Source organism: Marmota monax, unplaced genomic scaffold (genome assembly GCF_021218885.2).
Source record: "Marmota monax isolate L192 unplaced genomic scaffold, Marmota_monax_Labrador192_F-V1.1 WCK01_AAM20220418_F8-fsc00234, whole genome shotgun sequence".
Classification (NCBI taxonomy): domain Eukaryota; kingdom Metazoa; phylum Chordata; class Mammalia; order Rodentia; family Sciuridae; genus Marmota; species Marmota monax.
Genome location: NW_026692493.1, coordinates 1,755,527 through 1,778,665, shown reverse-complemented (window position 1 = coordinate 1,778,665; position 23,139 = coordinate 1,755,527). Strand labels below are relative to the sequence as shown.

At 58.1% G+C, this 23,139-nt stretch overlaps 2 protein-coding genes across 7 annotated transcripts in view; one reads left to right on the top strand and one right to left on the bottom strand.

Annotated features, from left to right (window-relative positions):
- The window catches only part of Tubgcp6 (tubulin gamma complex component 6), a 21,494-nt gene extending 10,474 nt beyond the window's left edge, over positions 1 to 11,020 (top strand). Inside the window, exons 5-25 of one of the 6 annotated variants that reach the window (XM_046443553.2) lie at positions 553 to 674; positions 1,578 to 1,656; positions 1,795 to 1,904; positions 2,144 to 2,235; positions 2,330 to 2,469; positions 2,894 to 3,043; positions 3,809 to 3,890; positions 3,964 to 4,052; positions 4,162 to 4,277; positions 5,521 to 5,659; positions 5,966 to 6,040; positions 6,133 to 7,390; positions 7,608 to 7,666; positions 7,793 to 7,931; positions 8,019 to 8,187; positions 8,270 to 8,411; positions 8,656 to 8,850; positions 8,929 to 9,061; positions 9,132 to 9,345; positions 9,417 to 9,616; positions 9,699 to 11,020. In XM_046443553.2, the coding sequence (XP_046299509.1) occupies positions 553 to 674; positions 1,578 to 1,656; positions 1,795 to 1,904; positions 2,144 to 2,235; positions 2,330 to 2,469; positions 2,894 to 3,043; positions 3,809 to 3,890; positions 3,964 to 4,052; positions 4,162 to 4,277; positions 5,521 to 5,659; positions 5,966 to 6,040; positions 6,133 to 7,390; positions 7,608 to 7,666; positions 7,793 to 7,931; positions 8,019 to 8,187; positions 8,270 to 8,411; positions 8,656 to 8,850; positions 8,929 to 9,061; positions 9,132 to 9,345; positions 9,417 to 9,616; positions 9,699 to 9,790 (3,795 nt within the window). In that variant the 3' untranslated portion in view covers positions 9,791 to 11,020. Of the gene's footprint in view, positions 1 to 552; positions 675 to 1,577; positions 1,657 to 1,794; positions 1,905 to 2,143; positions 2,236 to 2,329; positions 2,470 to 2,893; positions 3,044 to 3,808; positions 3,891 to 3,963; positions 4,053 to 4,161; positions 4,278 to 5,520; positions 5,660 to 5,965; positions 6,041 to 6,132; positions 7,391 to 7,607; positions 7,932 to 8,018; positions 8,188 to 8,269; positions 8,412 to 8,655; positions 8,851 to 8,928; positions 9,101 to 9,131; positions 9,346 to 9,416; positions 9,617 to 9,698 lie in introns of those variants that run through there. The other 5 variants (XM_046443554.2, XM_046443550.2, XM_046443549.2 and 2 more) reach the window with 5 other exon arrangements.
- Positions 9,833 to 23,139, bottom strand: Selenoo (selenoprotein O). The gene is made up of 9 exons (XM_046443555.2): positions 22,550 to 23,139; positions 19,144 to 19,347; positions 17,537 to 17,723; positions 15,473 to 15,603; positions 14,713 to 14,993; positions 11,421 to 11,571; positions 10,654 to 10,839; positions 10,364 to 10,520; positions 9,833 to 10,286 (listed from the first exon to the last, which is right to left on the bottom strand). Exons 1-9 carry the CDS (start codon positions 23,101 to 23,103, stop codon positions 10,131 to 10,133), a joined length of 2,007 nt encoding a protein of 668 aa, XP_046299511.1. The 5' UTR covers positions 23,104 to 23,139; the 3' UTR covers positions 9,833 to 10,130.

The following is a 23,139-nucleotide window of genomic DNA, read 5'->3' as shown; positions in this document are numbered from 1 at the left end:
GGCAGGGCCTAGCCTGGGGGGACTGGGCCACGTGGCCCCTTCAAGCTCTGATGAGGGACAGATGATACACTGAGGCCAGCTTTCCGACTGTAGGCTGGGAGGCAGTGCACGGGAGCTGCATGGGGAAGTCCATCCAGGTAGGAGGGAGTGAGCATGGGACCCGAGGGGATGCAGGGCTTCAGGGTGTAGAGAATGGGTTATGGTGGACACCCAGGCCTCTGAGGGGCAGGAGGGGTGGCTAGGGCTCCTGACCATCTGGCATGTGTTGACAAGACAGGTGGCTCCTGGGGTGGTGGTTCTAGGTTGTCCTGTCTGGGTGACTCAGGGCCACACTGCTGGGGCCTCAGAGCTGGCGACTGTGGTGGAGCCTGGCTGAGGCCCGGCATGTGATGGGCCGTCCTGTGCATATCCCTACTTCTAGCTGGGTTGAGCTGATAGGTGGCACTGCCTGGGAGGTGGGCACAGGATGGGTCTGGAAGCAGAGCCATGTGCTCTCCAAACCGGGTGGTGGCTCAGTCTGCGTGCAGACCTTCCTCCTCGCCTCCCCTGCAGGCCTTCACCAGCGGCTTGAGGCGGTACCTGCAGTACTACCGGGCCTGCGTCCTCGCCACCCCGCCCACACTCAGCCTCCTCACCATTGGCTTTCTCTTTAAGAAGTTGGGCCGGCAGCTCAGGTGAAGCTCTGCACGTGCCTGGAGACTTGGGGGGTAGCATGGGACTTGCTGCAGGGAGCTAGTTGCTTGCTGTGCTGGGGAGCACAGTGAGCTCCCCCCAGCAAGGTCCAGAAGAGCAATCGCAGGAGGTAACCAAGTGTCCCTGGCCCACTGGTGCTAGGTGTCACTGGGTGCTGCCGTCCACCCACCACACCCACGTCCACCCTGCCTAGGTTTGGGGGTTCCCACCTAAATAGTACACGGGTCCATGGACGTGGCCTCTGGGACTCACAAGCCTGTTAGTAAAAAGCCAGGCAAGTGTCTGTGGCTAGTGCTATCTGAAGAAGAGGGGTGGAGGCCTCACCGAGAAAGACACCCTCCCGACAGCAGGGAGTGGGGTTGTGGGGGGAGGGCGGGGCCTGGTCCTTGGGGGCGTCAGGTGGAGCAGAGCAGCAGTTGGGCAGAGAGGGCGAAGGGCCTGTGGGGGTCTCGGCAGTCATCAGGCCCCAGGGGGTGGTGACCTGGGCCAGGCTGGGAGAAGGCAGGAGGGGGTCTTGGCAATCATAGGCATGAACTGAGGGAATCGTGGGCTTGGGATGGAGTGGGGAGGTGGCTGCATCCAGGCATGGGTGTGTAGTGATGCGGGTGGACACATAGGCATAGGCTCCTGGACTGGTCTGGCAGAAAGCTCAGCTGTAGGTAGATGGGGTATGAGTGGTTTTTAAAGCCTGGGCAGGCCAGTCATTTAGAGGAGCCTAAGATGGGCAGGGATTTCACTCACCTAGTCTGACCCTGGCCTCAGGGACCTCAGCCCCGTCACCTGCTCTGGTATTAGCCTTGGGGATCCTGAGACTGTCACCTGGTCTAAGCCTAGCCTGGGAACCTGAGCCCTATCACCTGGTCTGATCTAGCCTCTGGGCCTAGGTACCTGGCTGAGCTTTGTGGTGTTGGCACTGTGCTCCCTGGGTCCAGCGGAGGAGAGCCCGGGGATGCATTCCCTACCGTGAGTTTGCCCCCTTGCTGATTGTGGGGGCCTGGTCAGCTCCGGGGGTGGGGGCTGGCTAGTGGCTCCGGGTGCTGCTGCCCACCTAGGCAGGGCTCCAGGCACTGCTGCTGAGCCTGCGTCTGCTCCTTTGTGCAGGGGGTGAAGCTCCTGTCCTACCTCTACCAGGAAGCCCTGGACAACTGCAGCAATGAGCACTACCCTGTGCTGCTGTCCCTGCTGAAGACAAGCTGTGAGCCCTATACACGGTGGGTGTGCTGCGTGGCAGGTGGGCCCGGGCTTCTGGGGCAGGTAGGGCAGGGCTGTGTTCAGATCAAGTGGTGTTTGGGAGCTTTCTTGGCCACACGTGAGGCAGGAGGGTGAGTGGACTCAAGTGGTGGGTGCACTAGGGAGGAGGGCACACTCACCCCACGCCTACCCACCGCTGGCATTGCCTGTCCATGTTATACCATGTCCACTCACCCCTGGCACCCCGATGCTATGGCAGGTTCATTCATGACTGGGTGTACAGCGGGGTCTTCAGAGACGTGTATGGGGAGTTCATGATCCAGGTGAACCACGAGTACCTTGGTTTCAGAGGTAGGTGACCACAGTCTCTTGGGTTGGGCCTCCACATCTATGGGACAGGGACAGCACTGACTGGAGGCCACTCCGTGTTCTGTTCCACGTTTAGACAAGTTTTACTGGACCCATGGCTATGTGCTCATCTCCAAAGAGGTGGAGGACTGTGTGCCTGTGTTCCTGAAGCACATTGCCCACGACGTGTACGTCTGTGGGAAGACCATCAACCTGCTGAAGCTCTGCTGTCCCCGGGTGAGCGGGGTCGGGGCACCTGGGGGAGGAGCTGTGGGGCCCAGTCTGTCCTGGGGTGTCGTGTTCAGTGACACATCTCCACACGGGGTAGGTGTCAGGGTTCTCTCAGCTTCCTTTGAAGGGGTGTCTGTGGGACCCTGCCGTTACTTCTGCAGGCACCCCGTGGCCCTACACGTGGCGTCGCTCTGGATGGAGCCCCTGTGCAGCCGGGACTGAGGGAGGGTCCTTCTGGGAGGTACCCTCACATCTGAGAAGACCGGCTGTGTGTTGCCATTGAGGGCTGCTGTCTGGACATAGGAGAGAATTATTTCTGAGAAAGAGCATTTGGCTGTCCACACACATCCCTGGAAACCCAGAGGCAAAGCTGGGTCCCCATGCCCCGTCCCACTGCGGGCCAGTGCTCACTGCAGCCCCCTTCTGGCAGCACTACCTCTGTTGGTCGGATGTCCCTGTGCCTCGCATTTCGGTGATTTTCTCCCTGGAGGAGTTGAAGGAGATAGAGAAGGACTGTGCTGTCTACGTTGGGCGGATGGAGAGGGTTGCCCGCCACAGCTCCATCAGCAAGGAGGAGAAGGTGCTTCCCTTGGGCCTCAGGGGCTTCCTTTGCCCCCTTATCCAGGGTGGCTGAGGGGCTAGGTGCTAGACATGCACAATGGGGCAGCCCCTTCTGGTGTTCTCTGTGCTGGTGCTGTCTGGGGTGCGATAGTGGAACACATGTCCTGGAGTCAGGTGTCCAGGCAGGGGCCCTCCCTCTTCCTGGGTCTGGGTAGCCCAGCCTTCACTGGGCTTTGCTGATATAGGCAGCAGCAGCAGGGCTTCCCTGGGGCCCTGCGTTGTGGGTAGACGTCCTGGGCGAGCTCCAGGCGGCTGGGGGACTAGTGTGTCTGGCAGGGCCACGTTCCCAGTGTTCCCTGGCTGATGGTGGCCAATGCCATTTCCCAGAAACCCTCCTGGCCCATAGCATGGTGGGCAGCAGGGAGACCCATGCAGAGCCAACCCAGCAGGCCGAGCAGGGAAGCCCCTCTGAGTCGCGTGGTCCCCTCTAAGGGGGCATACAGCCTGGGTGTTGATTGAGCCCAGGTGTCTCTGAGAGTGTGTCAACTTTTCAAAAGCTGGGAATACCTTGTTATTGATCTAAATCAGAGGTTCTTGACCTTGTTGGGTGGCCTTCTGGCCTCAGGTGGAGGGAGTATCATGCCTGCTGGCCCCAGATCTATGCAGGTGCAGGGGAGGCTGTGGATAACAGCAAAAGCTGGGTATTTCTGATGGCCAGCCCCTCTCCCAGGCCATCTCAGGAAAGGGACCAAAACTGAGGGTGCTTTGTTTGTTGTCTTTTTAGGAACTACGTATGGAAATTGCAAAACAAGAATTAATTCTCCATGCCCGGGAAGCAGCCTCCAGGGTCCTGAGTGAGCTGAGCGGTAAGTTTGGCTCCAAATCCTCCCCTCTGTGGCCTGGGTCCTCTGTTGGGGCTCCTCATGACTTCCAACACAGACCGGCAGATGTCCGAGCAGATGGCCTTGGATGCCCGGAAGCGAGAGCAATTTCAGCGTCTAAAGGAGCAGTTTGTGAAGGACCAGGAGGTGGGTGGGCCCAGCCTGCAGGTCCTGGACCGGAAGGTGGGTGGGCCTAGCCCCCCTTGGTTCTGGCTGCTGAAGCCCCATTTAGCAAACAGGGCTGTTTGTTGGGTAGCGACGCCTGGCGGCCCGACAGGAAGAACTGGAAGATGACTTCAGCTATGCTCGTGAGGTCCGGGACCGAGAGAAGCGGCTGACAGCCCTGGAGGAAGAGCTGGACAGGAAGGCCAGGTGGGGCAGCCGCAGGCACAGGCACAGTGCAGGCTTAAATGTCAGTGATGGCTATTTAATCTCAAGGAGTGCAGGCACGCAGTGTGGTGGAGAGGCTGCTGCATTGAGCCATGCCCCTGCTTCGTGCTGGGGCCGCTGACAAGCTGGGTGCCCTCAGCTATCTAGAGTGCCCTTTTGCTGGTTGGCATGTCACATGGCATGATTGGTGTCTAGGCTCTTTATCTATTTGTTTACCTTAAAATTATTTATTTTGGGGCTGGGACATAGCTCAGTTGGTAGAGTTCTTGCCTCGCATGCAAAGGCTCTGGGTTCAATCCACAGTACCACCAAAAAAAGAAAAAAGAAAGCTTAGTTTTACCTTTAAAAACTTTTCTCATTGTTCTGGGAATGAACCCAGGGCCTCACGAATGCTAGGCAAGTGCTCTAGCACTGAGCTGTACCCCGCTGTCTTACTTTTAAACAGCTCCTATTTATCTTAGCCCTGTCACTGGCCCAAAGGGACAGCCCACATCTCATGTAGCTCCTGAAAGTCTGTCTCCTGCAGTACATTAGTTTGTCCCATGAACTGGGAGTTGAGTCTTCCAGTAGAAGACTTTCATCCCTTTGTGAGGGGTGGCCACTTCCCTGCGTTGTCACAGGACGCTTGCTGCGCCTGCTTCTGACACTGTCATGGACCTGGTGAGGGTGTGCCTCCTGTGTGTGCTGGGCTTGGGCTGTGTGGCTCTCCATGTGAGTAGCCTTCTGCTTACCCACACAGGGAACCAGGCAGAGGCCCCTTCCCCACCCTGTGGTGGTCAAACTAGGGCGAGCCAGTCCAGGTGTGGGTCCAGCTGCCTGCTTGTGGCAGGCTCAGAATCACTGGGTTTGTGTTGGGTTTGCTCTGTGTGCTATTTTGTGTCCGTCTTCAGTTCTGTGGGGTCTGAACTTGTAGAGCAGGAGAGTGCTCACTGCATCTGAGTGCATCTCCCGTCAGGCTGGGCCTCAGCTCTGTGCTCAGTTCCTTACCTCAGGCCGTGTAGGTTCTCTGGGTATTGTTCAGAGACGTCTGTCTAGCCCTGACTGGCCATCTACCGGCTAGGGGCCCCTACCAGACTAGCCCACCCAGGGAGCCCCAGGGGTTCTTGGGGGAAGATGGAGGATAGGGGCCCCAGGAACACGCCCATGGGAACATTCCTCCTGGCCTGGGGGTGCCCACAGACAGTGCAGTGACTGGTGACTGTGTCCACTCTGGGTATGGCTTCAGGCAGGCACTGGTGGACCACTATAGCAAGTTGTCTGCAGAGGCAGCTCGTCGGGAGCAGAGGGCACTGTGGAGAATCCAGAGGCACCGACTGGAAAGTGCACGGCTTCGTTTTTTCCTAGAAGATGAAAAGCGTGTCCAGGTATTGTAGTGACGTTAAGTAGCAGCTCTTTGAAGGGTGCCATGTGTGTCTGAGCTTCTGAAATGGCACAGGGCTTTTACCCCTCCTCAGCCTGCCACAGGCGCTGTGCTGTCTCTCGGTGCCAGATGCAGGGGGTGACCCGGCATCTGCTGATCCAGCATAAGCACCATCACCAGCATGTGTGGGCAGCAGGGCTGTGGCTTCCATGGGCCAGGGAGGCCCTGTGGAGAGTGTGCTGGGCTAGGTGCCAGCTCTGCTGGTCGGTGCACAGGTGCTGCTACCTGTGTCCCACTGGCTTAATTTCAGGAGATGCTGAAGAACGTGGCTGAGGCTTGCCAGCCCCAGGAGCTGCTGGGTCACCTCCCAGGTACCTGCTCCCAGGTAAGGACTAGAGCAGGACTGAGGGCCCCAGCCGGAGAGCTGAATGTGGGGAGTGGGGTTAGATGGCTCTGGGAGACCTGAGACCAGGCTAGGTCAATGCCCTGTTGCAGGTCACATCTCCAGGCCCTGAGCACCCAGACAGAGGTCCTACCTGTAATTCAGCACCCACAGAGCTGCACTTGGCTGCCTGGGATTGTCCAGGCAGGCCGAGTGTGCCCACTACGCAGGCCATTGAGTCTCCAGCAGTTGGGGCTGGTGGCTCGGGGACCAGGCTGGCAGAGGGGGCTGAGCCGTTCTCTGCTGGCCTCAGCATCACAGACTTCCTGCCCTTGGGTCCCAGCGCTGAGCAGCCTGTGCAGACCAACAGGGCCCTTCCCCTGGAGGAGGCGCTGCAGACCATCAGCTCAGACCTGCCTGCCGTTTCCCCTGGGGAGGCCCATGCCACAGCTAGTACACAGCCTGCCCAGCCACAGGAGTACGACTTCAGCACCGTCCTGAGGCCAGCTGTGGCCACCTCACCTTCCTCAGGTCCCCTCCAGGCTGTTGAGGGCAGCTTGGGCCCTGAGGAGCACGTGCCATGGGAGGGCACGCATGAGGGCACACAGATGGCTCTGTCCCCCCCACTCAGGCATGTCACCTCTGAGGAGGGAAGCAACCGGCCCACAGGGCAGCTCCATAGGCACGTGTCAGATGCCAGCATCAGGGTAGGGGAGAACATGCCAGACGTGGCTCCCTCCCGGCCACGGTGGAACGTCCACGGGCACGTGTCAGATGCCAGCATCAGGGTGGGGGAGAACATGCCAGACGTGGCTCCCTCCCGGCCACGGTGGAACGTCCACGGGCACGTGTCAGATGCCAGCATCAGGGTGGGGGAGAACATGCCAGATGTGGCTCCCTCCCGGCCACGGTGGAATGTCCACGGGCACGTGTCAGATGCCAGCATCAGGGTGGGGGAGAACATGCCAGACGTGGCTCCCTCCCGGCCACGGTGGAACGTCCACGGGCACGTGTCAGATGCCAGCATCAGGGTGGGGGAGAACATGCCAGACGTGGCTCCCTCCCGGCCACGGTGGAACGTCCACGGGCATGTGTCGGATGCCAGCATCAGGGTGGGAGAGAACAGACCAGAAGCTGAGCCCAACCCACCCTGGCCCCACCAGAGCCCCCCTAGCCACGTTTCTCAGGCAGGCTCAAGCCTGGAAGTACAGAACCCTGCCCTGGAACATGGGCCACAGCTACCTGCAGACACGGAGCCTTCCATCTGCTGTCCCAATGTGGGCAGCCTGCAGACCTTGCCCTCTGCTGCGTCCAAGTCCAGCACTTTGGGAGACAGTGTCTCTGAGGAGCCAGGTCAGAGTGGAGCAGTTGGTGGTCAGGCTGGGGGCATTGGGGCCCACAAACTGGGGAGGGCACAGGAGTGTGGAAAGTTGCCCCCAGGTGCCAAGTCTATTAACCAGGACCAAATCCGTTGTGGGGCATGTGTGGGGACTCCCTGGGCCACCCATGCTGTGTACCCTGGGCAGATGCTCAGCTCTGATGTCCCTTCCACTCATTTGTGTCCACTCAGGTGCAGGGAAGAATGGTGACAATGATGACCTCTCTCCAAGCTGGCCTCCAAACTCTCAGGTTGGAAGGACACAGCCTGGGGAGGGGAGCATGCAGGGAGCCCCACATGCCCTTTTCCAACACAAACCCAAGGGGGCCTGGGAGCAGCTGCTGGGTGGGGAGCCCACCTTGAGTTTGGATTCTCAGGAAGGCACAGCTGCCCCGAGCAGCCCTGAGGCAGCAGCTGAGGTGGAGGCTCTGCGCTGGGGCAAGGAGCAGGCCTATGTGGCAGGCCTGGCCAGTCGGTACCGCCTGGAGCAGTACCCGGACAGCTACGAGTCCATGTGTGAGTCACTGTCCACCCGCTGGTAAGGCAGGAGCCCCAGGCCAGTGTGCCTCCACGCTGCAATGACAGCTGCCTTGTTCTCTGCAGCAGAGGCCCCCGCTGCCCACCTGGTACGCCACGTGCTTCCCCTGGCCTTCGCCTTCCCCGTGGACCCCCGGGTGCAGTCGGCCGTGGACGAGACCACGGTGCAGCTGACCGAGCTGCTGACGCTGCCGGTGCTCATGCAGCGCTCCCTTACTGCCCCGCTGGCTGCCCAGTGAGTGTGCGCCCCTCCTCCACCCGCCCGCCACGGCCCCGCCCCTCGCCCCGCCATGACCCCGCCCCTCGCCCCGCCCCAGCGTCTCCCTGGTGAACAAAGCTGCGGTGGACTACTTCTTTGCGGAGCTGCACCTGGAGGCGCACTTTGAGGCTTTGCGGCACTTCCTGCTGATGGAGGATGGGGAGTTTGCCCAGTCCCTGAGTGACCTGCTCTTTGAGAAGGTGACCCTGGATGTGGAGTTGGGGGGAATTGTGCCAGAGGGGAGCCCCACAATAGCGGGAGTTTGGTGCTGGCCCAGGGCCCACCCTGGCTGCCCTCCAGACACCACAGCCCCTGGCAGCTTGGAGCTTGGCTGCCTGGCTGTGGGACAGCCTGGGGATTGGTGATCAGGCAGGCACCAGCCCTACCTAGGTGGCCTGGCTTGTACTTGGCCCTCCTGGGGACTCTGTCCCTTTCCTGCCTCAGCTCGGGGCTGGGCAGACACCCGGGGAACTGCTCAACCCCCTGGTCCTCAACTGCATCCTGAGCAAGGCCCTCCAGTACAGCCTCCATGGGGACACCCCACATGCCACCAACCTCTCCTTCGCCCTCAAGTACCTGCCTGAAGTGTTTGCTCCCAATGCCCCGGATGTGCTGAGCTGCCTGGAGCTCAGGTACAAGGTCAGCAGCACATCGTGGGCAGGCGTCACAGGGAGGCCTGTCCTGTGGGGCCAGCACTGACCAGGGCTTCCTGAGCAGGTCGACTGGCCCCTCAACATCGTCATCACCGAGAACTGCCTGAGCAAGTACAGCGGCATCTTCTCCTTCCTGCTGCAGCTGAAACTCATGATGTGGACGCTCAAGGACATCTGCTTCCACCTCAAGCGTACAGGTGAGGTCTTTTTGGACCACCTGCCCTGTGTGGGGGCTCCAGGCTGTGCTCACCCTTTGTCCTCTGCCAGCCCTGGTGAGCCACGCAGCTGGCTCGGTGCAGTTCCGCCAGCTGCAGCTGTTCAAACACGAGATGCAGCACTTTGTGAAGGTCACCCAGGGCTACATCGCCAACCAGATCCTGCACGTCAGCTGGTGTGAGTTCAGGGCCCGACTGGCCACAGTGGGCAACCTTGAGGAGATCCAGCGCGCCCATGCAGAGTACCTGCACAAGGCTGTCTTCAGGTGAGGCCCAGACACCCAAGGGAGGGACACTGCAAGGCCAGCAGCCTACCAGAAGCCCTGCCCTTCCCTAGGGGCCTGCTCACGGAGAAGGCAGCACCGGTCATGAACATCATCCATAGCATCTTCAGCCTGGTGCTGAAGTTCCGCAGCCAGCTCATCTCCCAGGCCTGGGGCCCAGCCAGTGGCCCCCGGGGTGCCGAGCACCCCAACTTTGCTCTCATGCAGCAGTCCTACAGTACCTTCAAGTACTACTCCCACTTCCTCTTCAAAGGTGAGCCTTCCCCTGGCCAGGCAGGGTGGGGGCAGCCAGGCACAGGCAGGGCAGAAGCCTGAGCAGCCCGCTGCCTCCACAGTGGTGACCAAATTGGTGAACCGTGGCTACCAGCCCCACCTCGAGGACTTCTTGCTGCGCATCAACTTCAACAGCTACTACCAGGACTCCTGAGGAGCCCCTCCTGGGCAGGGAAGGAGGCAGAGCCACCACAGGCCTGAGGAAGCTGATTTTTATTAAGGGACCTGGCCCAGACCTTCTTTGAGGATGAGGTGGACAGGGGGCTGCCACTGCTGCCCCAAGGCCTGGCCCCCTCTGCATCACCTGCAAGGAGGTGGAGCCCTTGTCCCCACACTCGGAGAGCTGGGCTCAGGCAGTGCTGCTGAGCTGGCTTCCAACAGAGACTGGTCAGGGTCTGACTGGAGGTCTCTGCCGTCATGGAGAGAGGCTCAGGGGCAGCCTGGCACATCTCGGCAGCTCAGCAACACTGAGCGCCTCGGGAGAGGCCGAGGCACTACGAGGATCATGTCACACACAGCTCTGCTGCCCAGAGTGGGGGCTTGCTGCTGTAGGACTGTCCCCCAGGGGCTGCCTCCGCAGCCTCAGAGCCTCCAGCCACTTCCCCATCGCTGTGGTAAGGCGCTTCCAGCAGCTTCAGCACCCGCCGTACCTGGAGGGAGAGTCCAGGTGAGGGATGCTGGCCAGCCCACCCTCCCAGGGACAGAGTGGGGACAGGGGCATGCTTGCCTCTGAGAAGTCCCCCTTCTCGGCGGCCTCGATGGCGCTCTGTGCGATGTAGTTCCTCAGGACGTACTTGGGGTTGTTGGCCTTCATCACACGCACTCGCTCTGCCTGCCAGGCAGCCACATCGCCGGCACCCTCCATGTCCCTCTCCAGCCGGACTCTGGAATCACAGCCCAGCTGCTCTTTCAGCAGGAGCAGCCACAGGGCGCCCATGCAGGATCATCTGCGACCACCTGAGCCGTGGCCGCGGCACAGAGCAGCGGGCACCCTGCAACCCTGCGTTCGGGGCTCACCGGTATTCCTGCAGCCAGTCAGCCCAGCGGCCCCTGTTCCTGCTCTGCAGCTCCCCGGGGCTCAGCTGCTGCAGCCGTGACTGCTGCTCCACGCGGTCCAGCTCCCTTGCCAGGTTCGCCTGGGTGCCAATGAGTGCGAAGAGCTGTGGGTTCGACTGCGCCAGCATGAGCATCATGGAGAGCTGCCTGGGGGAGGAGGCATGAGCCTGCAGCCAGGGCTGCTATGCTTTGCCCCAGGTGGGCACCAGCTGCAGGTCTGCTGTTGGGGTGTCAGCCCACATGCTAACACAGCGTGTCCTCCTGGATAATCACCAGCCCCAGAGCACAATGCCTGTCACTCCCCACTAAACTCCTTTCTGTGTGACCAGCCTGTGGTTCTTATTCAGAAGCCACGACCAGCACTGCCGGGGTCTCGTCCTGAGTCTGAGCAGCATTTTGCACATGGCATGCCCATTCTGTTGGGAAATGGCAGGAGGTGTGGTCCGCCTGGGATCTGAGTGCCGCAGGCTCTTGCCAGGTATACCACAGCTGTCCTGGATGCCCACTATCCCCATCCAACCTGTGCCCCACCCACATCCGTATCCCTGGGTTTTCCTCTGACCAACAGGCCCAAGTCACAGTTGGAACCTAACTGCCCCCATTCCCAGGAGGAGGCTTGTGTGGGTCCCCTAGGACTAGCTGTCTCCAGCAATCCCCAAGATCTTTGTTTCTGAATGCCCCTCCCCTTCTGAAAGCAAACCCCATGGTAGAAAGACCTGAGTACCCACCGGGGATCCATCTGGGGCCGGAAGGCAAGCCTCAGCTCCTCCAGGGAGGCGCACTGCGAGGTCAGGGTGGTCAGGAATTCAGCCAAGCCAGGTGACTGTGGCTCGAGCGGGAAGGAGCTCAGCAAGGAGAAGGTGTTTGTGAAGTCAGCACCTGTACACAAGCTGCTCAGGTGGAGGCTGGTAGACGCCAGCCCCACACTCCCTCGAGGCCAACCCATGTCCCCTCTCCAGTGTGTGCTGGGCCCTGACCCCTCAGCTACCACCCATCTGCTACCGTTTCCTGTGACTCTGTAGGTTGTCCCCGAAACAGATAACAACAGACACAGCTGTCCCTGCCTGCAGTGGGAGCCATTGCCACCCTTGTGTGTCAAGGCTGGGCACAGGAACCATGGCATCCCCTAAGAAGGAAACTAAAGAAAACAAGGGACCAAAGCAGCATGCTCGGGTGGGGTGGGCAGGGAGGTCGTCAACAAGAGCAGTCATGGAGAAATGAGGGACAAAGTTTCAAGACATACAGAAAATAGAGCAGAACAGCCCAAGTGCTTCCCTTGGTAGCTATGTCTGCACTCATGGATCCAGAGACAGGTGACCACATGCTGTCCATAGGGGCTTGCCTGAGATAAGATGAGACTCCTAAGCAATGTGACCCAAGGGGCTGAGGCCACTCTGAAGTCAGACAAAACAGGCCAGGCCCAAACCATTACAGAGACAGCACAGCCACCACATCAGGAAGATGTGGAAGTGACCAAGCACGTAGTTAACGAAGCTGGAGGAGAAACAGCGGCTCCACAGCAGGTGCTGGCTTCTAAGAATATGGCACTCTCAGTAATGCGCAGACCATCTGGGCAAGAGCAGGGAATACCCTAGCTCTGAAGTGCACAGGGGCTTCTGCCGCGGGCACTGTCTAGGCCACAATGGGATGAAGCTAGATACCACTTGAGTGCTCTGTGTTCTGTTAGTTTCATTAACAGGAAGGAAAAGTGTGAATTATAGTTTTTGGTGGTACCAGAGATTGAACCCAGGGGTGCTCTACCATTAAGCTACATCCACAGACCTTTTTAAGATTATTTTTAATTCTGAGATTGTCTTGCTAAGGTGCCCAGTCTGACCTGGAACTTGCCATCCTCCTGCCTCAGCCTCCCAGTGACTGAGATTTCAGATGTACACTGCCACATTCAGCTTAGACACCATACTCTTCATCTACCATAGGTTAAAAAAGAGATCACAAGCAAAATTATAAAGTCCTTAGAGCAACATGCAGCAAGAGCTGTGCTCAAGGGATGTGTACAACAGTAAATGTGTACATTTTAAACAATCTAAAATCAACTATATAAAAGCAAAACAAAACCAAAAAGGAGTAAAATAAGACCAAAATTAGCAAAAGTGAAAGAAATCTAGTTATAAGGATCAGAGGGGAAATGAACAGTGGGAAAAGTAAAAAAGACAATGAAAGTAGGAGTCGGTTCCTGTAAAACATCAACAAAATTGGCTGGGTGCACGTTTGTAATCCGAGCAGCTCAGCAATGGTGAGGCACTAAGCAACTCAGTGAGACCCTGTCTCTAAATAAAATACAAAACAGGGCTGGCATGTGGCTCAGTGGGCGAGTGTCTGAGTTTAATCCCCAGTACCCCCCCCCCCCCCAAAAAAAAAAAATCAGACAAGAGGAGGGGATGCATCAAATGTGCAAGTGTGTGTCACTGGTGGAGAGTGAAGGGGGAATTCATGGAGGACACTGCCCACTCTCATTTGTGAAGTGCCTGGTGTGGAATGGGGCCTGTAGGGGCTGAGGAGGAGCTCCCCTTCAGACAGGAGGTTCTGCCAGGCACAGGGGCCACACCTGTGACGCCATCTGAACAGCTTGCTGGGGCCTTGTCTCACAGAGGAAAAGCGCCGGGAATGGGCTCAGTGGTACTGCACCACTGTGTTCAACCCTCAGTGCCAAAAACAACAACAGAACCTAAACCAAACCCAAAAGACTAACAATGCCTCTGAAACTTCTCTGGGGGAAAAAAAAGTGGGGGGAAAGGAAGCAGCCTGTAATTCAAAGGCCAGCTTCTGCCTGGATGTCCATGCCAGGCACTACAAGGAGACTACAGGCCAATATCCCTCAGGAACACAGGGACAAAAATCCTCAACCAGAGATTAGCACACCAAATACAGGAACTGTACTGAGTCTTAACAGGACTGCACTTCACGACCAAGCAGGATTCATCCCCAAATGCAAGGAAATATGGTTGGAGGAGTACAACCCCATGATCATCTTGATGGACAACTCCAACAGCCTTTCCTGGTGAGAACAGTGAATTAGGAATAGAAAAGCTCATTGACAAAAGCTACATGCAAAAAGCCCACAGCTGATGGCATGCTTGACGGACAAGGACAGGTTTTCCCCAAGACCAGGAACAAAGTGAGGCTGCCCATTGTCACCATTTCTGTTCAACATGGAGCCAGAAGCTGCGGTAAATTAAACACAGTTGGGCAATCCTACCAACCACCTACAAAAGAAATGGAAGCAGGGACCAGACTGGTGTCTGCATGCTCATTTACAAAGCAGCACTGTGCACACGAAAGCCAACAGTGGACATAACCCTCGCCTGCATCAGCATCCTGTGTGTAGCCAAACATCCCTCCCAGGACGGGATGTTACTGGGCCTTAACAGGTCTGGCCAGGTGACCTGTAATCCCAGCAGCCCGGGAGGATCACAAAGTCAGCCTCAGCAAAAGCAAGGCACTAAGCAACTCAGTGAGACCCTGTCTCTAAATAAAACACAAAATAGGGCTGAGGATGGGGCTCAGTGGTCGAATGCCCCCAAGTTCAATCCCCAGTACCAAATAATAATAATAAGAAGAAGAAGAAGAAGAAGATCTGGACATATGCTACAAGAGCCAGTCATGGTCACACTTGGAAAGTGGAATGGTGGGTGTCAGGGCTGTTTGTTAGGGCTCTAAGTGTTGGAGTTTCAAGGAGGCCAAGTTTGGGTTCAGGATGGTGGTGGTGGCTGCATGGCATTCAGACGTGCTCAAAGACACTGAGTGTGTATCTCTAAAATGGTCAATAGGGGCCAGGCCTGGTGGCCCAGCTGCTGAGGCAGAAGGATCGTAAGTCCAAGGCCTCAGCGACTTAACAAGACATTGTCTCTAAAAGGACTCGGGGTGCAGCTCAGTGGTAAAGCACCACTGGGTTCAGTCCCCAGTACCTGCCCCCCCCCCAAAAAAAAAGGTGAAAAGGGAAAATTGCAAATTTGCCCACAGTAATAATGCCAGAACTGGCTGCAGTGTGTGCCCACTCACCAGTCTGGTGCATGGTCTCCAGGAGCCTGGCCACCAGTGCTCCATCCCCGTCCTGTGCCACACGTACGAGGCCGAGCTTACTGCGCATCTTCTGCAGGTAGTGCCTTTGGAACTCGGAGTCAAACTCCTCCTCCAGGGCGGCTTCAGCTAGTTCGCGGGGCAGCTCGGGCTCCAGTGCCTCCGCCAGCTTCCGCAGGTTCCACTTGCACACCTCGGGCTGCCTGCTGTACGAGTAGCGCCCAGCGTCGTCCGAAGCATTGCACACGTGGTCAGGGTCGTACCTGCCACACAGGCCAGACTGCAGTGCTGTGAAGGACACACCCAGAGGGCGGGCCCTGTGTGGCCACCACCCCGTCCTGCCCTGACTCTGGATGGCCCTGGTTCTTCTGCCTACACCTCAAGTGCAGGGAAGCTGGGCTCTCCTCATCCCGCCAGGGGCCAGACAGCCCTGACTTCCTGCCCACCACCTGTGCCCAAACCCACAGGGGAGGGAACCTTTCTAAAATGCCACAGACAGCTCACACTGCTTTTGCTCAAAACCCTCCGGGAGATTCCTGCTTCCAGGAATGGCCAGTCAGGCGTTGTTAAGAATTAAACACTGAAAAAAGACTTGTGCACACAATCCCCACGCCCCAGGTCAGATGCTCCCTGCCTTCCCTCACCCTGTGACTGCGGCTGGGGCCTGCACCTCAGGGGTTAGTTCCTAGGTGGGCAGCAGGCTGCCTATAGCTCACCACTTGCAGCCCAAGGGACGGCTCACCTGTCCAGGAAGCCAAAGGGCCCATAGTCAATGGTAAGCCCCACGATGCTCATGTTGTCAGTGTTGAGCACGCCATGGCAGAAGCCTACACACTGCCACTCGGCCACCATGCGGGCTGTGCGTCGTATCACCTGGGGAAGGACAGGTGCTGACAGCTCCCTCCCTGGTCCTGCCCCACCCCACCCACCCTCACTGTCCACCGACCCCCGCAAAGCCAGCAGTGTTTCTGAGTGATTCCTGCTCTCCAACGACGTCTGGGGGTCTCTACCCAGGGCCCCTGTAGTCCCTGCTCAGTGTTCCAGCAGAGTTGTGTCTGGGTGAGCTGGCACGTGGGGCCTCAGCTGCCACTTACACCACCTTCCGTTCCTCATATGCTCACCATTTTGGTTTTTAACCAAACCAGAAAAATCAGGCACCGATTTGGTTGGGCAGACTTGGGCCCATTATAAAGGCCCCATGGGGGGCTGGGGATGTGGCTCAAGCGGTAATGCGCTCGCCTGGCATGCGCGGGGCGCTGGGTTCGATCCTCAGCACCACATAAAAATAAAAAAATAAAGATGTTGTGTCCGCCGAAAACTGAAAAATAAATATTAAAAAGTTCTCTCTCTCTCTCTCAAAAATAAATATATAAATAAAGGCCCCATGGGTACCAGGAAGGAACATGCCACCTGGCACAATGTGCTGGGTCCAGGCTGAGGTGCCCTGCAAGCTGCTGCCTATCCACACTGGGTGCCACAAGATGGGGTGTGCCCACCAGCCCTGCTGCTCACCCAGCACTCCCACCACATGGTGCCCCCCAACTAGTGCTGCTGGAGAACAGGAGTCTCAGGATGCAGGGCTGCCTCCAGGGCCCTCACTGCACCATGCCCTTGCCCAGCAGGGTCCTGCATGTGTCTTGTTTCATGTCAGAGCACAGATGCTCCTGAGAACTGGGCAGCACTGTCCTTTCAGCTTTGCTGTCAGACCAAGCTCAGAGGGATGGAGCAAGCTGACCAGACCACCTACCTACACCTGTGCCATGTGGCTGAGCTGGCCAGAGGAGGGACCTGTTGTGTAATGGGCCCACCGACACCTGCTTAGTGCCACTGCTGTTGACCTGTGGTGCCCCAGCCCAAGCCACTGGGCAGATGGGCCTGAACCTGCCCTGGCTGCAGTGGCTCCATGGTGGTCTGGCCCTTGGAGACGACCCCTGTGTACCTTACCTGGCCTGGACCTTCCTCTTTCCCTCTGCCCACTGAGGCTGCAGGCTGTGGGCCAGACCAGGTGATAACCTGACTGAGCAGACGAGTGTGCTGCCTGGGGCAGGGGCCCAGACCCAACTTGGGCAATCCATGTCTCCCCCAGATGACAACAGGCCAGTCCTCCCCTCCAGTGCTCTCCCCAGGCCAGGGCCTTGCTGGCTCCTGCAGATATACCCAGCACACAGACCCCTCAAGGAAGCTCAAGTACCACAGTGCCCCAGGCCCCAGCAGTGCTCAAAGCCTGACTCGTGTGCCTGCCAGCTGCCCAAGCCACAAGGCTGCAGGAGAGGATGGCACCTGGTAAAAGCTTTGTCCATGGCTGAAATGACTGTGTTCAGCAGTGGGTTGGGCCCTGCTATGGTTTAGATGGGAGTGTCCTCCAAAAGTTTACGTGCAGACACTGCAGGCAGGCTTACCGTGAAGTAACTGGGCTGGGAGAGCCCTGGCACAATCAGTGCACTGATGGCCTGTGGGAACTAGCTGGTGGTAACGGAAGGCACAGGGTGTGGCTGGAGGAGGGGGTCACTGGGGTGTGCCTTTGGGGTGTACATCTTGTGCCTGGTGAGCAGAGCTCTCTCGCTCTCTGCTTCCTGGTGCCATGTCCTGAGCTCCTCCCTCGTCACACCCTTCTGCCATGATGTTCTGCCTCACCTGGGGCCCTGAGGAGTGGAGCCAGCTGACTGAGACCTCTGAAATCAGGAGCTCCCAAATAAACTTTTCCTTCTCTAAAATCAGGTCTTTTGGTCACAACAGCAAAAAAACTGACTGAAACAGGCCTCAAGTTCCTGGGCATAGGGGCCCGTGGTGCTTGGCCTCCACCTACCTCTCGGAAGAAGGCAACGTTTCTCTGCACCTGGTCGCTGCAGTGGGCGTGGGCAGCCTGGATTTCAGGGTAGAAAGAGCCAATCACATAGTCAAGCATCTGGACTCTGATGTCATTCCGTCCCACACTGGGACCTGCACGCCCCGTATGCTCATCAGCAGGCTTAAAAATCTCAAAGGATCCAAACCTGGAGGGAAGACCCAGGTGTTTGGCAATTCAGAGACCCCAGCACCTTGTAAGAAAAATAAAAAAGAAGCAGCTGAGGCCCTGCAGGAAAGCACCCTGGTCAGGCAGCAGGCCACCAGCTCTGAAGGCCAGGTGCACCTGGATCCTGGCTCATTTTCAGGCAGACAGCTCCTACTCTGGCAGCCTGGGGCCCAGGGATGGCCACAGCTTCTCCTGCCCCACTCCAGCATCCCGGCAGGGAGGACAGGGCGGGTTCTAGGCTGCAGGTCCCAGTGGCTCTCAGCAGAAGCCACAGCAGCCAAGGCTGCAGGCAGTTTGTTGTCATACTGGGATTGTTCTGGCAACTAGTGGGCTGAGGCCGAGAGGCTGCGGGTATGGCAGAGACAAAACAGCCTCCAGCAAGCATCATCAGAGCCACCACAAGGCAGACCTGGGCCCTGGTTCCTCCTACTCCCCCGCTGGTCAGAAAGGCCAGAGACCCTCCAGTCTATCTCAGGCATGAGCAGCTGGTGGCTGTTGGGGACCTGGCAGAATGGGAGAACCACAAGGTGAGCCCAGCTCTTGGTTCAGGGAATCAGTTCTGAAGGTGCTAGAAGTCAGGCAGCGAGGTGATGGCAGAGATAAGATGAGGATAATGCTGAGGTTTCTCATGGTCAGAAACAGCTTTACAGATATGGGAAAACCAGCCAGATGCGCTGGCGCACGGCTGTGATCCCAGTGGCTTGCAAGGCTGAGGCAGGAACAAGGCCCGAAGCAACTTAGTGAGACCCTGTTTCTAAACAAAATATAAAAAGGGGCTGGGGATGTGGCTCAGGGGTTGAGTGCCTTTGGCTCAATCAATCCTCAGTACCAAGCAAAACAACCTTCCACAGCACTTGAGAGATTGTGGTGAACTCGTTATAGTTTTCAATAAATACAGATGTTTACATGTTGTTCCCAGCTGTCCTGAGAGGGCCTGAGAGCAGGGAGCACACCTGGTGCTGTGGCTTCTTGAGGACTGTGTGGCCCAGGGCCTGGGGTAGGAAAGCACCAGAAAGGACTCCGGTCACTGAGCAGCTGGACTGCATCTGGACAGGTAAGGATGACCACAAGGACTACAGCACACCCGCTTTTTATCAGCCTTTTTCTTATGTCACTGAGCCCATTTCCTTGGTCAATTTTAGATAGTTCCTTGTCTTACACTCCTAGCAATCTCCTTTTGGACAGCCCCTCCTCCCAGGCACGGTCCTGTAGGGGTCCCTCTGCCCAGCCAGCCCCACCGTCTACCAGGATGGGACAACCAACCTCCTGCACTGAGTCTCTCCTGGGGCATGGAATACCAGTCTGCTGGCTCCTCTGTTCTGCGCGACCTTCTGGCTGCACAAGCGCAGTCTAGGACTCTACAAGCAGGCGTGCAGGCAGGCCCAGAGGACCAGCATTACCTGATGAAGGTGGGAGCCATTCGCAACACAACTGTGCACTTTTCGTGTTTTGGATTACCATCATAGAACACATCACGCACCACCGTGGACTCAGATGTGACGCAGGCCCCAGCCCGTGTGGTGGGAACCCCCAGGTGGAACATGGCCTCACTGCAGAGAAATTCCCGGATGCTCGACCGCAGGACTTTGCGGCCATCGGCCTGTCTGAAATCAAACACAGAGGCCAGTGCCTGTCAGACAGGTGTCCACTTGAGCAAAGACACACCCAAACGACATTCTCAGCCAAATGGTTCTTGTGCAGCTCCAACAGCACTGTGAACAAAGGCCACCTCAGACGATTCCAGACATTGTGTGCCCAGGTATAAGAGCCACACAATCCAGCCCAGTGGAGGACAGAGGAGACCCCACTAGCCCAAAGCACACCCTCAAGCCTGCAGGCTTTACTCACAGAAATGTATTAATTTATCCACAGAAATGTTCTTATTACAATGCACAGATACACACCAGCACTATTTGCAGTACAGAGAAGACTGAATCAGCCCATGAGAAGGTGAGCTTGGAGTCTCCTGCTCATCAGGGTGAGGTGAGCTGCCAGAGATGGGCACCCCAACAGCTCCGCCCCCAGCACCACCAGCAGGGAGGCCAGGCTCCAAGCATACAATGGGCAGAATAGCACATGGGCACACGGTGGCTGCATCTGCTCCTGGTGACAGGCCCGGGAGGTTCTGCCCATCAGCCAGCCAGCCCGAGAACAGGCCACAGCAGCAGAACTGCACTCTGCTCTGGTCAGCCTTGCACGGCTTGAACTCTTGCACTGAGCCTGTTTCTCTTTTAGAAGTAGAGCATAAAAAGGGAAAGCAGGGGCAGCAGCACACACAACACTTGGACGGGCCATGTCTAGGTCATGCTGATCTCCAAGGGCCCTGTCCAGAACCCATACAAACCCACAGTATGCCCAGGGAAGGGCTGTGGTGGTGGTAGTTGGAAACACAGCAAAGGCAGATGTCAAAGAGCAAGCCCACCTGCGAAGGTGAGGAGTGTGGCTTCCACCTCAGCTGGATACTGGGGGAGAGGGTACCACAGGGTGGACTGCTGTCCACAGACATGAGACTGGATGCTGGGCTCAGCCCTAGACTGGTTGGTTCTCGGGGCCAAGGGCCTTAAGGTGCTGGGCAGACCTGGACTCGTGCGGCAGAGGAGGGCTCACTCCAGGCTCAACTAACACTTCTGGAGACCTAGTGGGGCCAGGCAGTGAACCGGGTTGAGGGGTGACGGTGCCCACCTCGGGTGCCTCAGTCTCATCTGCCCCTTACCTGCCATCTCCTGGGCTCAGAGGAACTATGCCAGGGCCTATATCTCCCAGGGCATGCCACCCTCCTAGCTACGGGAGTTGCTCCTTAGCCCAGCAAGACGCCTCAAGGTTGCCCAGAAGCCAGCACAGTCCAGCTCACCTGGAATCTGATAAAACCAGCCACGTGTCCTGTGAGCCCTGTGGCTTGGGCTGCTGTGAGTCTTGTGTTGGATTTTCATACTGTGGTTCTGGCTTTTGCTTTGTGAACCTTGTCCTGGGCAAGTAGGCACACTGCCTTGCTTTGGGACCGAAGCCCAGGTATTGACTTTCCTGAGCTGGCCAGTAGAGGCCTGTCCTGGAACCCCAACAGCCACAGTAGGCAGGGGTGAGAACAACCTACCTTCCCCTCAAAGTCACACCTAGAGGCTCACAACCACCATGGGCCTCAGCCTCATCTAGAACTGCTGAGGCCACAGAAGGGTAGGCCGAGCCTGAGCAAGGGTCCAAAGACCCCCTTCCTCTTAAAGGAAAATGTTTTAGAAGCTATGCTAGCACACACCCAGGTCCCTGTTATTTGGAGGCCAAGGCAGGACAACCGCAAATCTGGGGCCAGCCTGGGCAACTTAGCCAAAGTATTGTACCATACCTCAAGTCTTGGAACACTGAATAAACCCCCACAAGTCTCTAAACATAAAAAGCATTTTCTGGGGCTGGGGCTCAGTGGTGGGCACTTGCCTAGCATGTGTGAGGCACTGGGTTCAATCCTCAGCACCACATGTAAATAAATAAAAAATAAAGATACAGCTATCTATTTTAAAGCATTTTCTGAGGCAGGGCGGGAGAACATCTCACCGGCAGCACTAGCAAAGAAAAAAAAAGCACCCTCCAACAGGAACCTGATTTATTTCACAAGCTGGTCTTTATAACCGATAAAGACGAAGCATCATCAGGACGAAAGCATGAACTTCAAAGAGGCTCAGGAAGAGGTCTCTGGACACTGTCCACAAGATGCCTGTAAGCAGGTTGCTGGGGACCATGCACAGCTCAGTGAACGTGCCAGAGCTAAAAGGCTGCAACCTGGAGATGAGGACGAGCCAGTCATTCTGAGGACTGGCCTGGGAGATGAAGAGGGAGGGTGCTTTGAGCTGCTGGACATGTCAGTGGCTAGAAAGAGAAGGGGTGAAAGCCTCAGATCTGGAATGTTTGACCACTGAACATAAAATGCAGGTTACGTCTGTTTTTAAGTCACTGAACAAGCACAGAGTATGAGCAAATACGTGAACGGCAGCCTGGCACAGTGGCACACACCTCTAATCCCCGTTACAGTGGCTCAGGAGGCTGAGGCAGGAGGATTTAGAGTTCAGGACCAGCCTGGTCAACTCAGTGAAATCTGGTCTCTAAACAAAATATAAAAAATGGCTGAGGATGTGGCTCAGTGAACAAGGCCCCTTGGGCTCAATCCCTGGTTCACACACAAAAAAAGCCCGTGAACTGCAGTGAAAAGCAGCACAGCAGAACCGGTGCTGGGGTGTCTAGGAGGCAGGCCAGCCATGGGGATAGGCTGCTTCCGACCACCTGTGTGCCTCCACAGGGTGACCAGAAAGGGCCGGCCCAGGAGAAGGCACACAGGGAAGGTGGGTCTGAAGAGCTTCTGTCCCCCAGAGGGTAGGGTGAGCCCACAGGGGCCTCTGAAGGAACACCAGCTGAGATGCTGCGGGGAGGGAGGCCGCCCAGGTGGCACTGGAGGGAGGAGCACGGGCCTGGGAAGCCGGGTAAACATGAGCGTCACGACAGTAATTCGTGGAACTGGCTCTAAAGTCCTCTGCGTGTCATGAGGACAGCGTGGATGGCCATCAGTACTGTGTTCTTAACGGAAAGACGCTTCATCCGACAGAAGGGGCAGTGGGACCGCCCCGCACCGCCAGTCAGCAGGAGCCCAGGCAGAGCCTGGGGCAGCTCTGTCCCTGGTCCCTTCGCCAGGACACGCTACCCACCACGACATCCTTCCAAGATCAGGGCTGGCCCAACTCAGGAGGACACGAGCACGTCCCACCCGCCTCACTGAAGGGCGCGGGCGCGGCCGAGGGTCACCCGCCTCCCCGAGCCCCCGCGCACCTGGAGAAGGGCGTGGGGCCGGCGCCCTTGAGCTGCAGCTCCCAGCGCTCGCCGGCCGCCGTGCACACCTCGCCCAGGTACATGGCGGCGCCATCGCCCAGCTGCCCCGCGAACTGCCCGAACTGGTGCCCGCAGTAGCAGTGCGCGGCCGGCTCGGCGCCGGGCAGCAGCGCGTTGCCGCTGAAGAAGAGCGCGGCCTCGGCCTCCGCCTCGGCCTCGCGCCCGGCGGCCTCCAGCCCCAGCAGCGCCAGCGCCGACCCCGACAGCGCCACGACGCGCGGCTGCTGCAGCGGAGCGGGGCGCGCGCGGCTGAAGCAGGCCCCGGGCACGAGCCGCGGCGCAGACGGGGCGCCCTCGGGGCCCGGCGGCGGCGTCTCCACCGGCAGCAGGCGCAGAGCACGGTTGTCGAAGCGCAGCCCCGCCAGCCAGCGCGGTGCGGGCTCCATGGCGGCGGCCCAGGCCGAGCAGGGCGCGGGCGGCGGGCGGCCCAGAGGCAGCGACCAGACACCGGCGACTGCGAGCGAGGCTAGACGGGCAGCCCGGAGCGAGGCCATCCGCCGAGCCGCGCCGCCCGCCGGAAGCCCCACTGT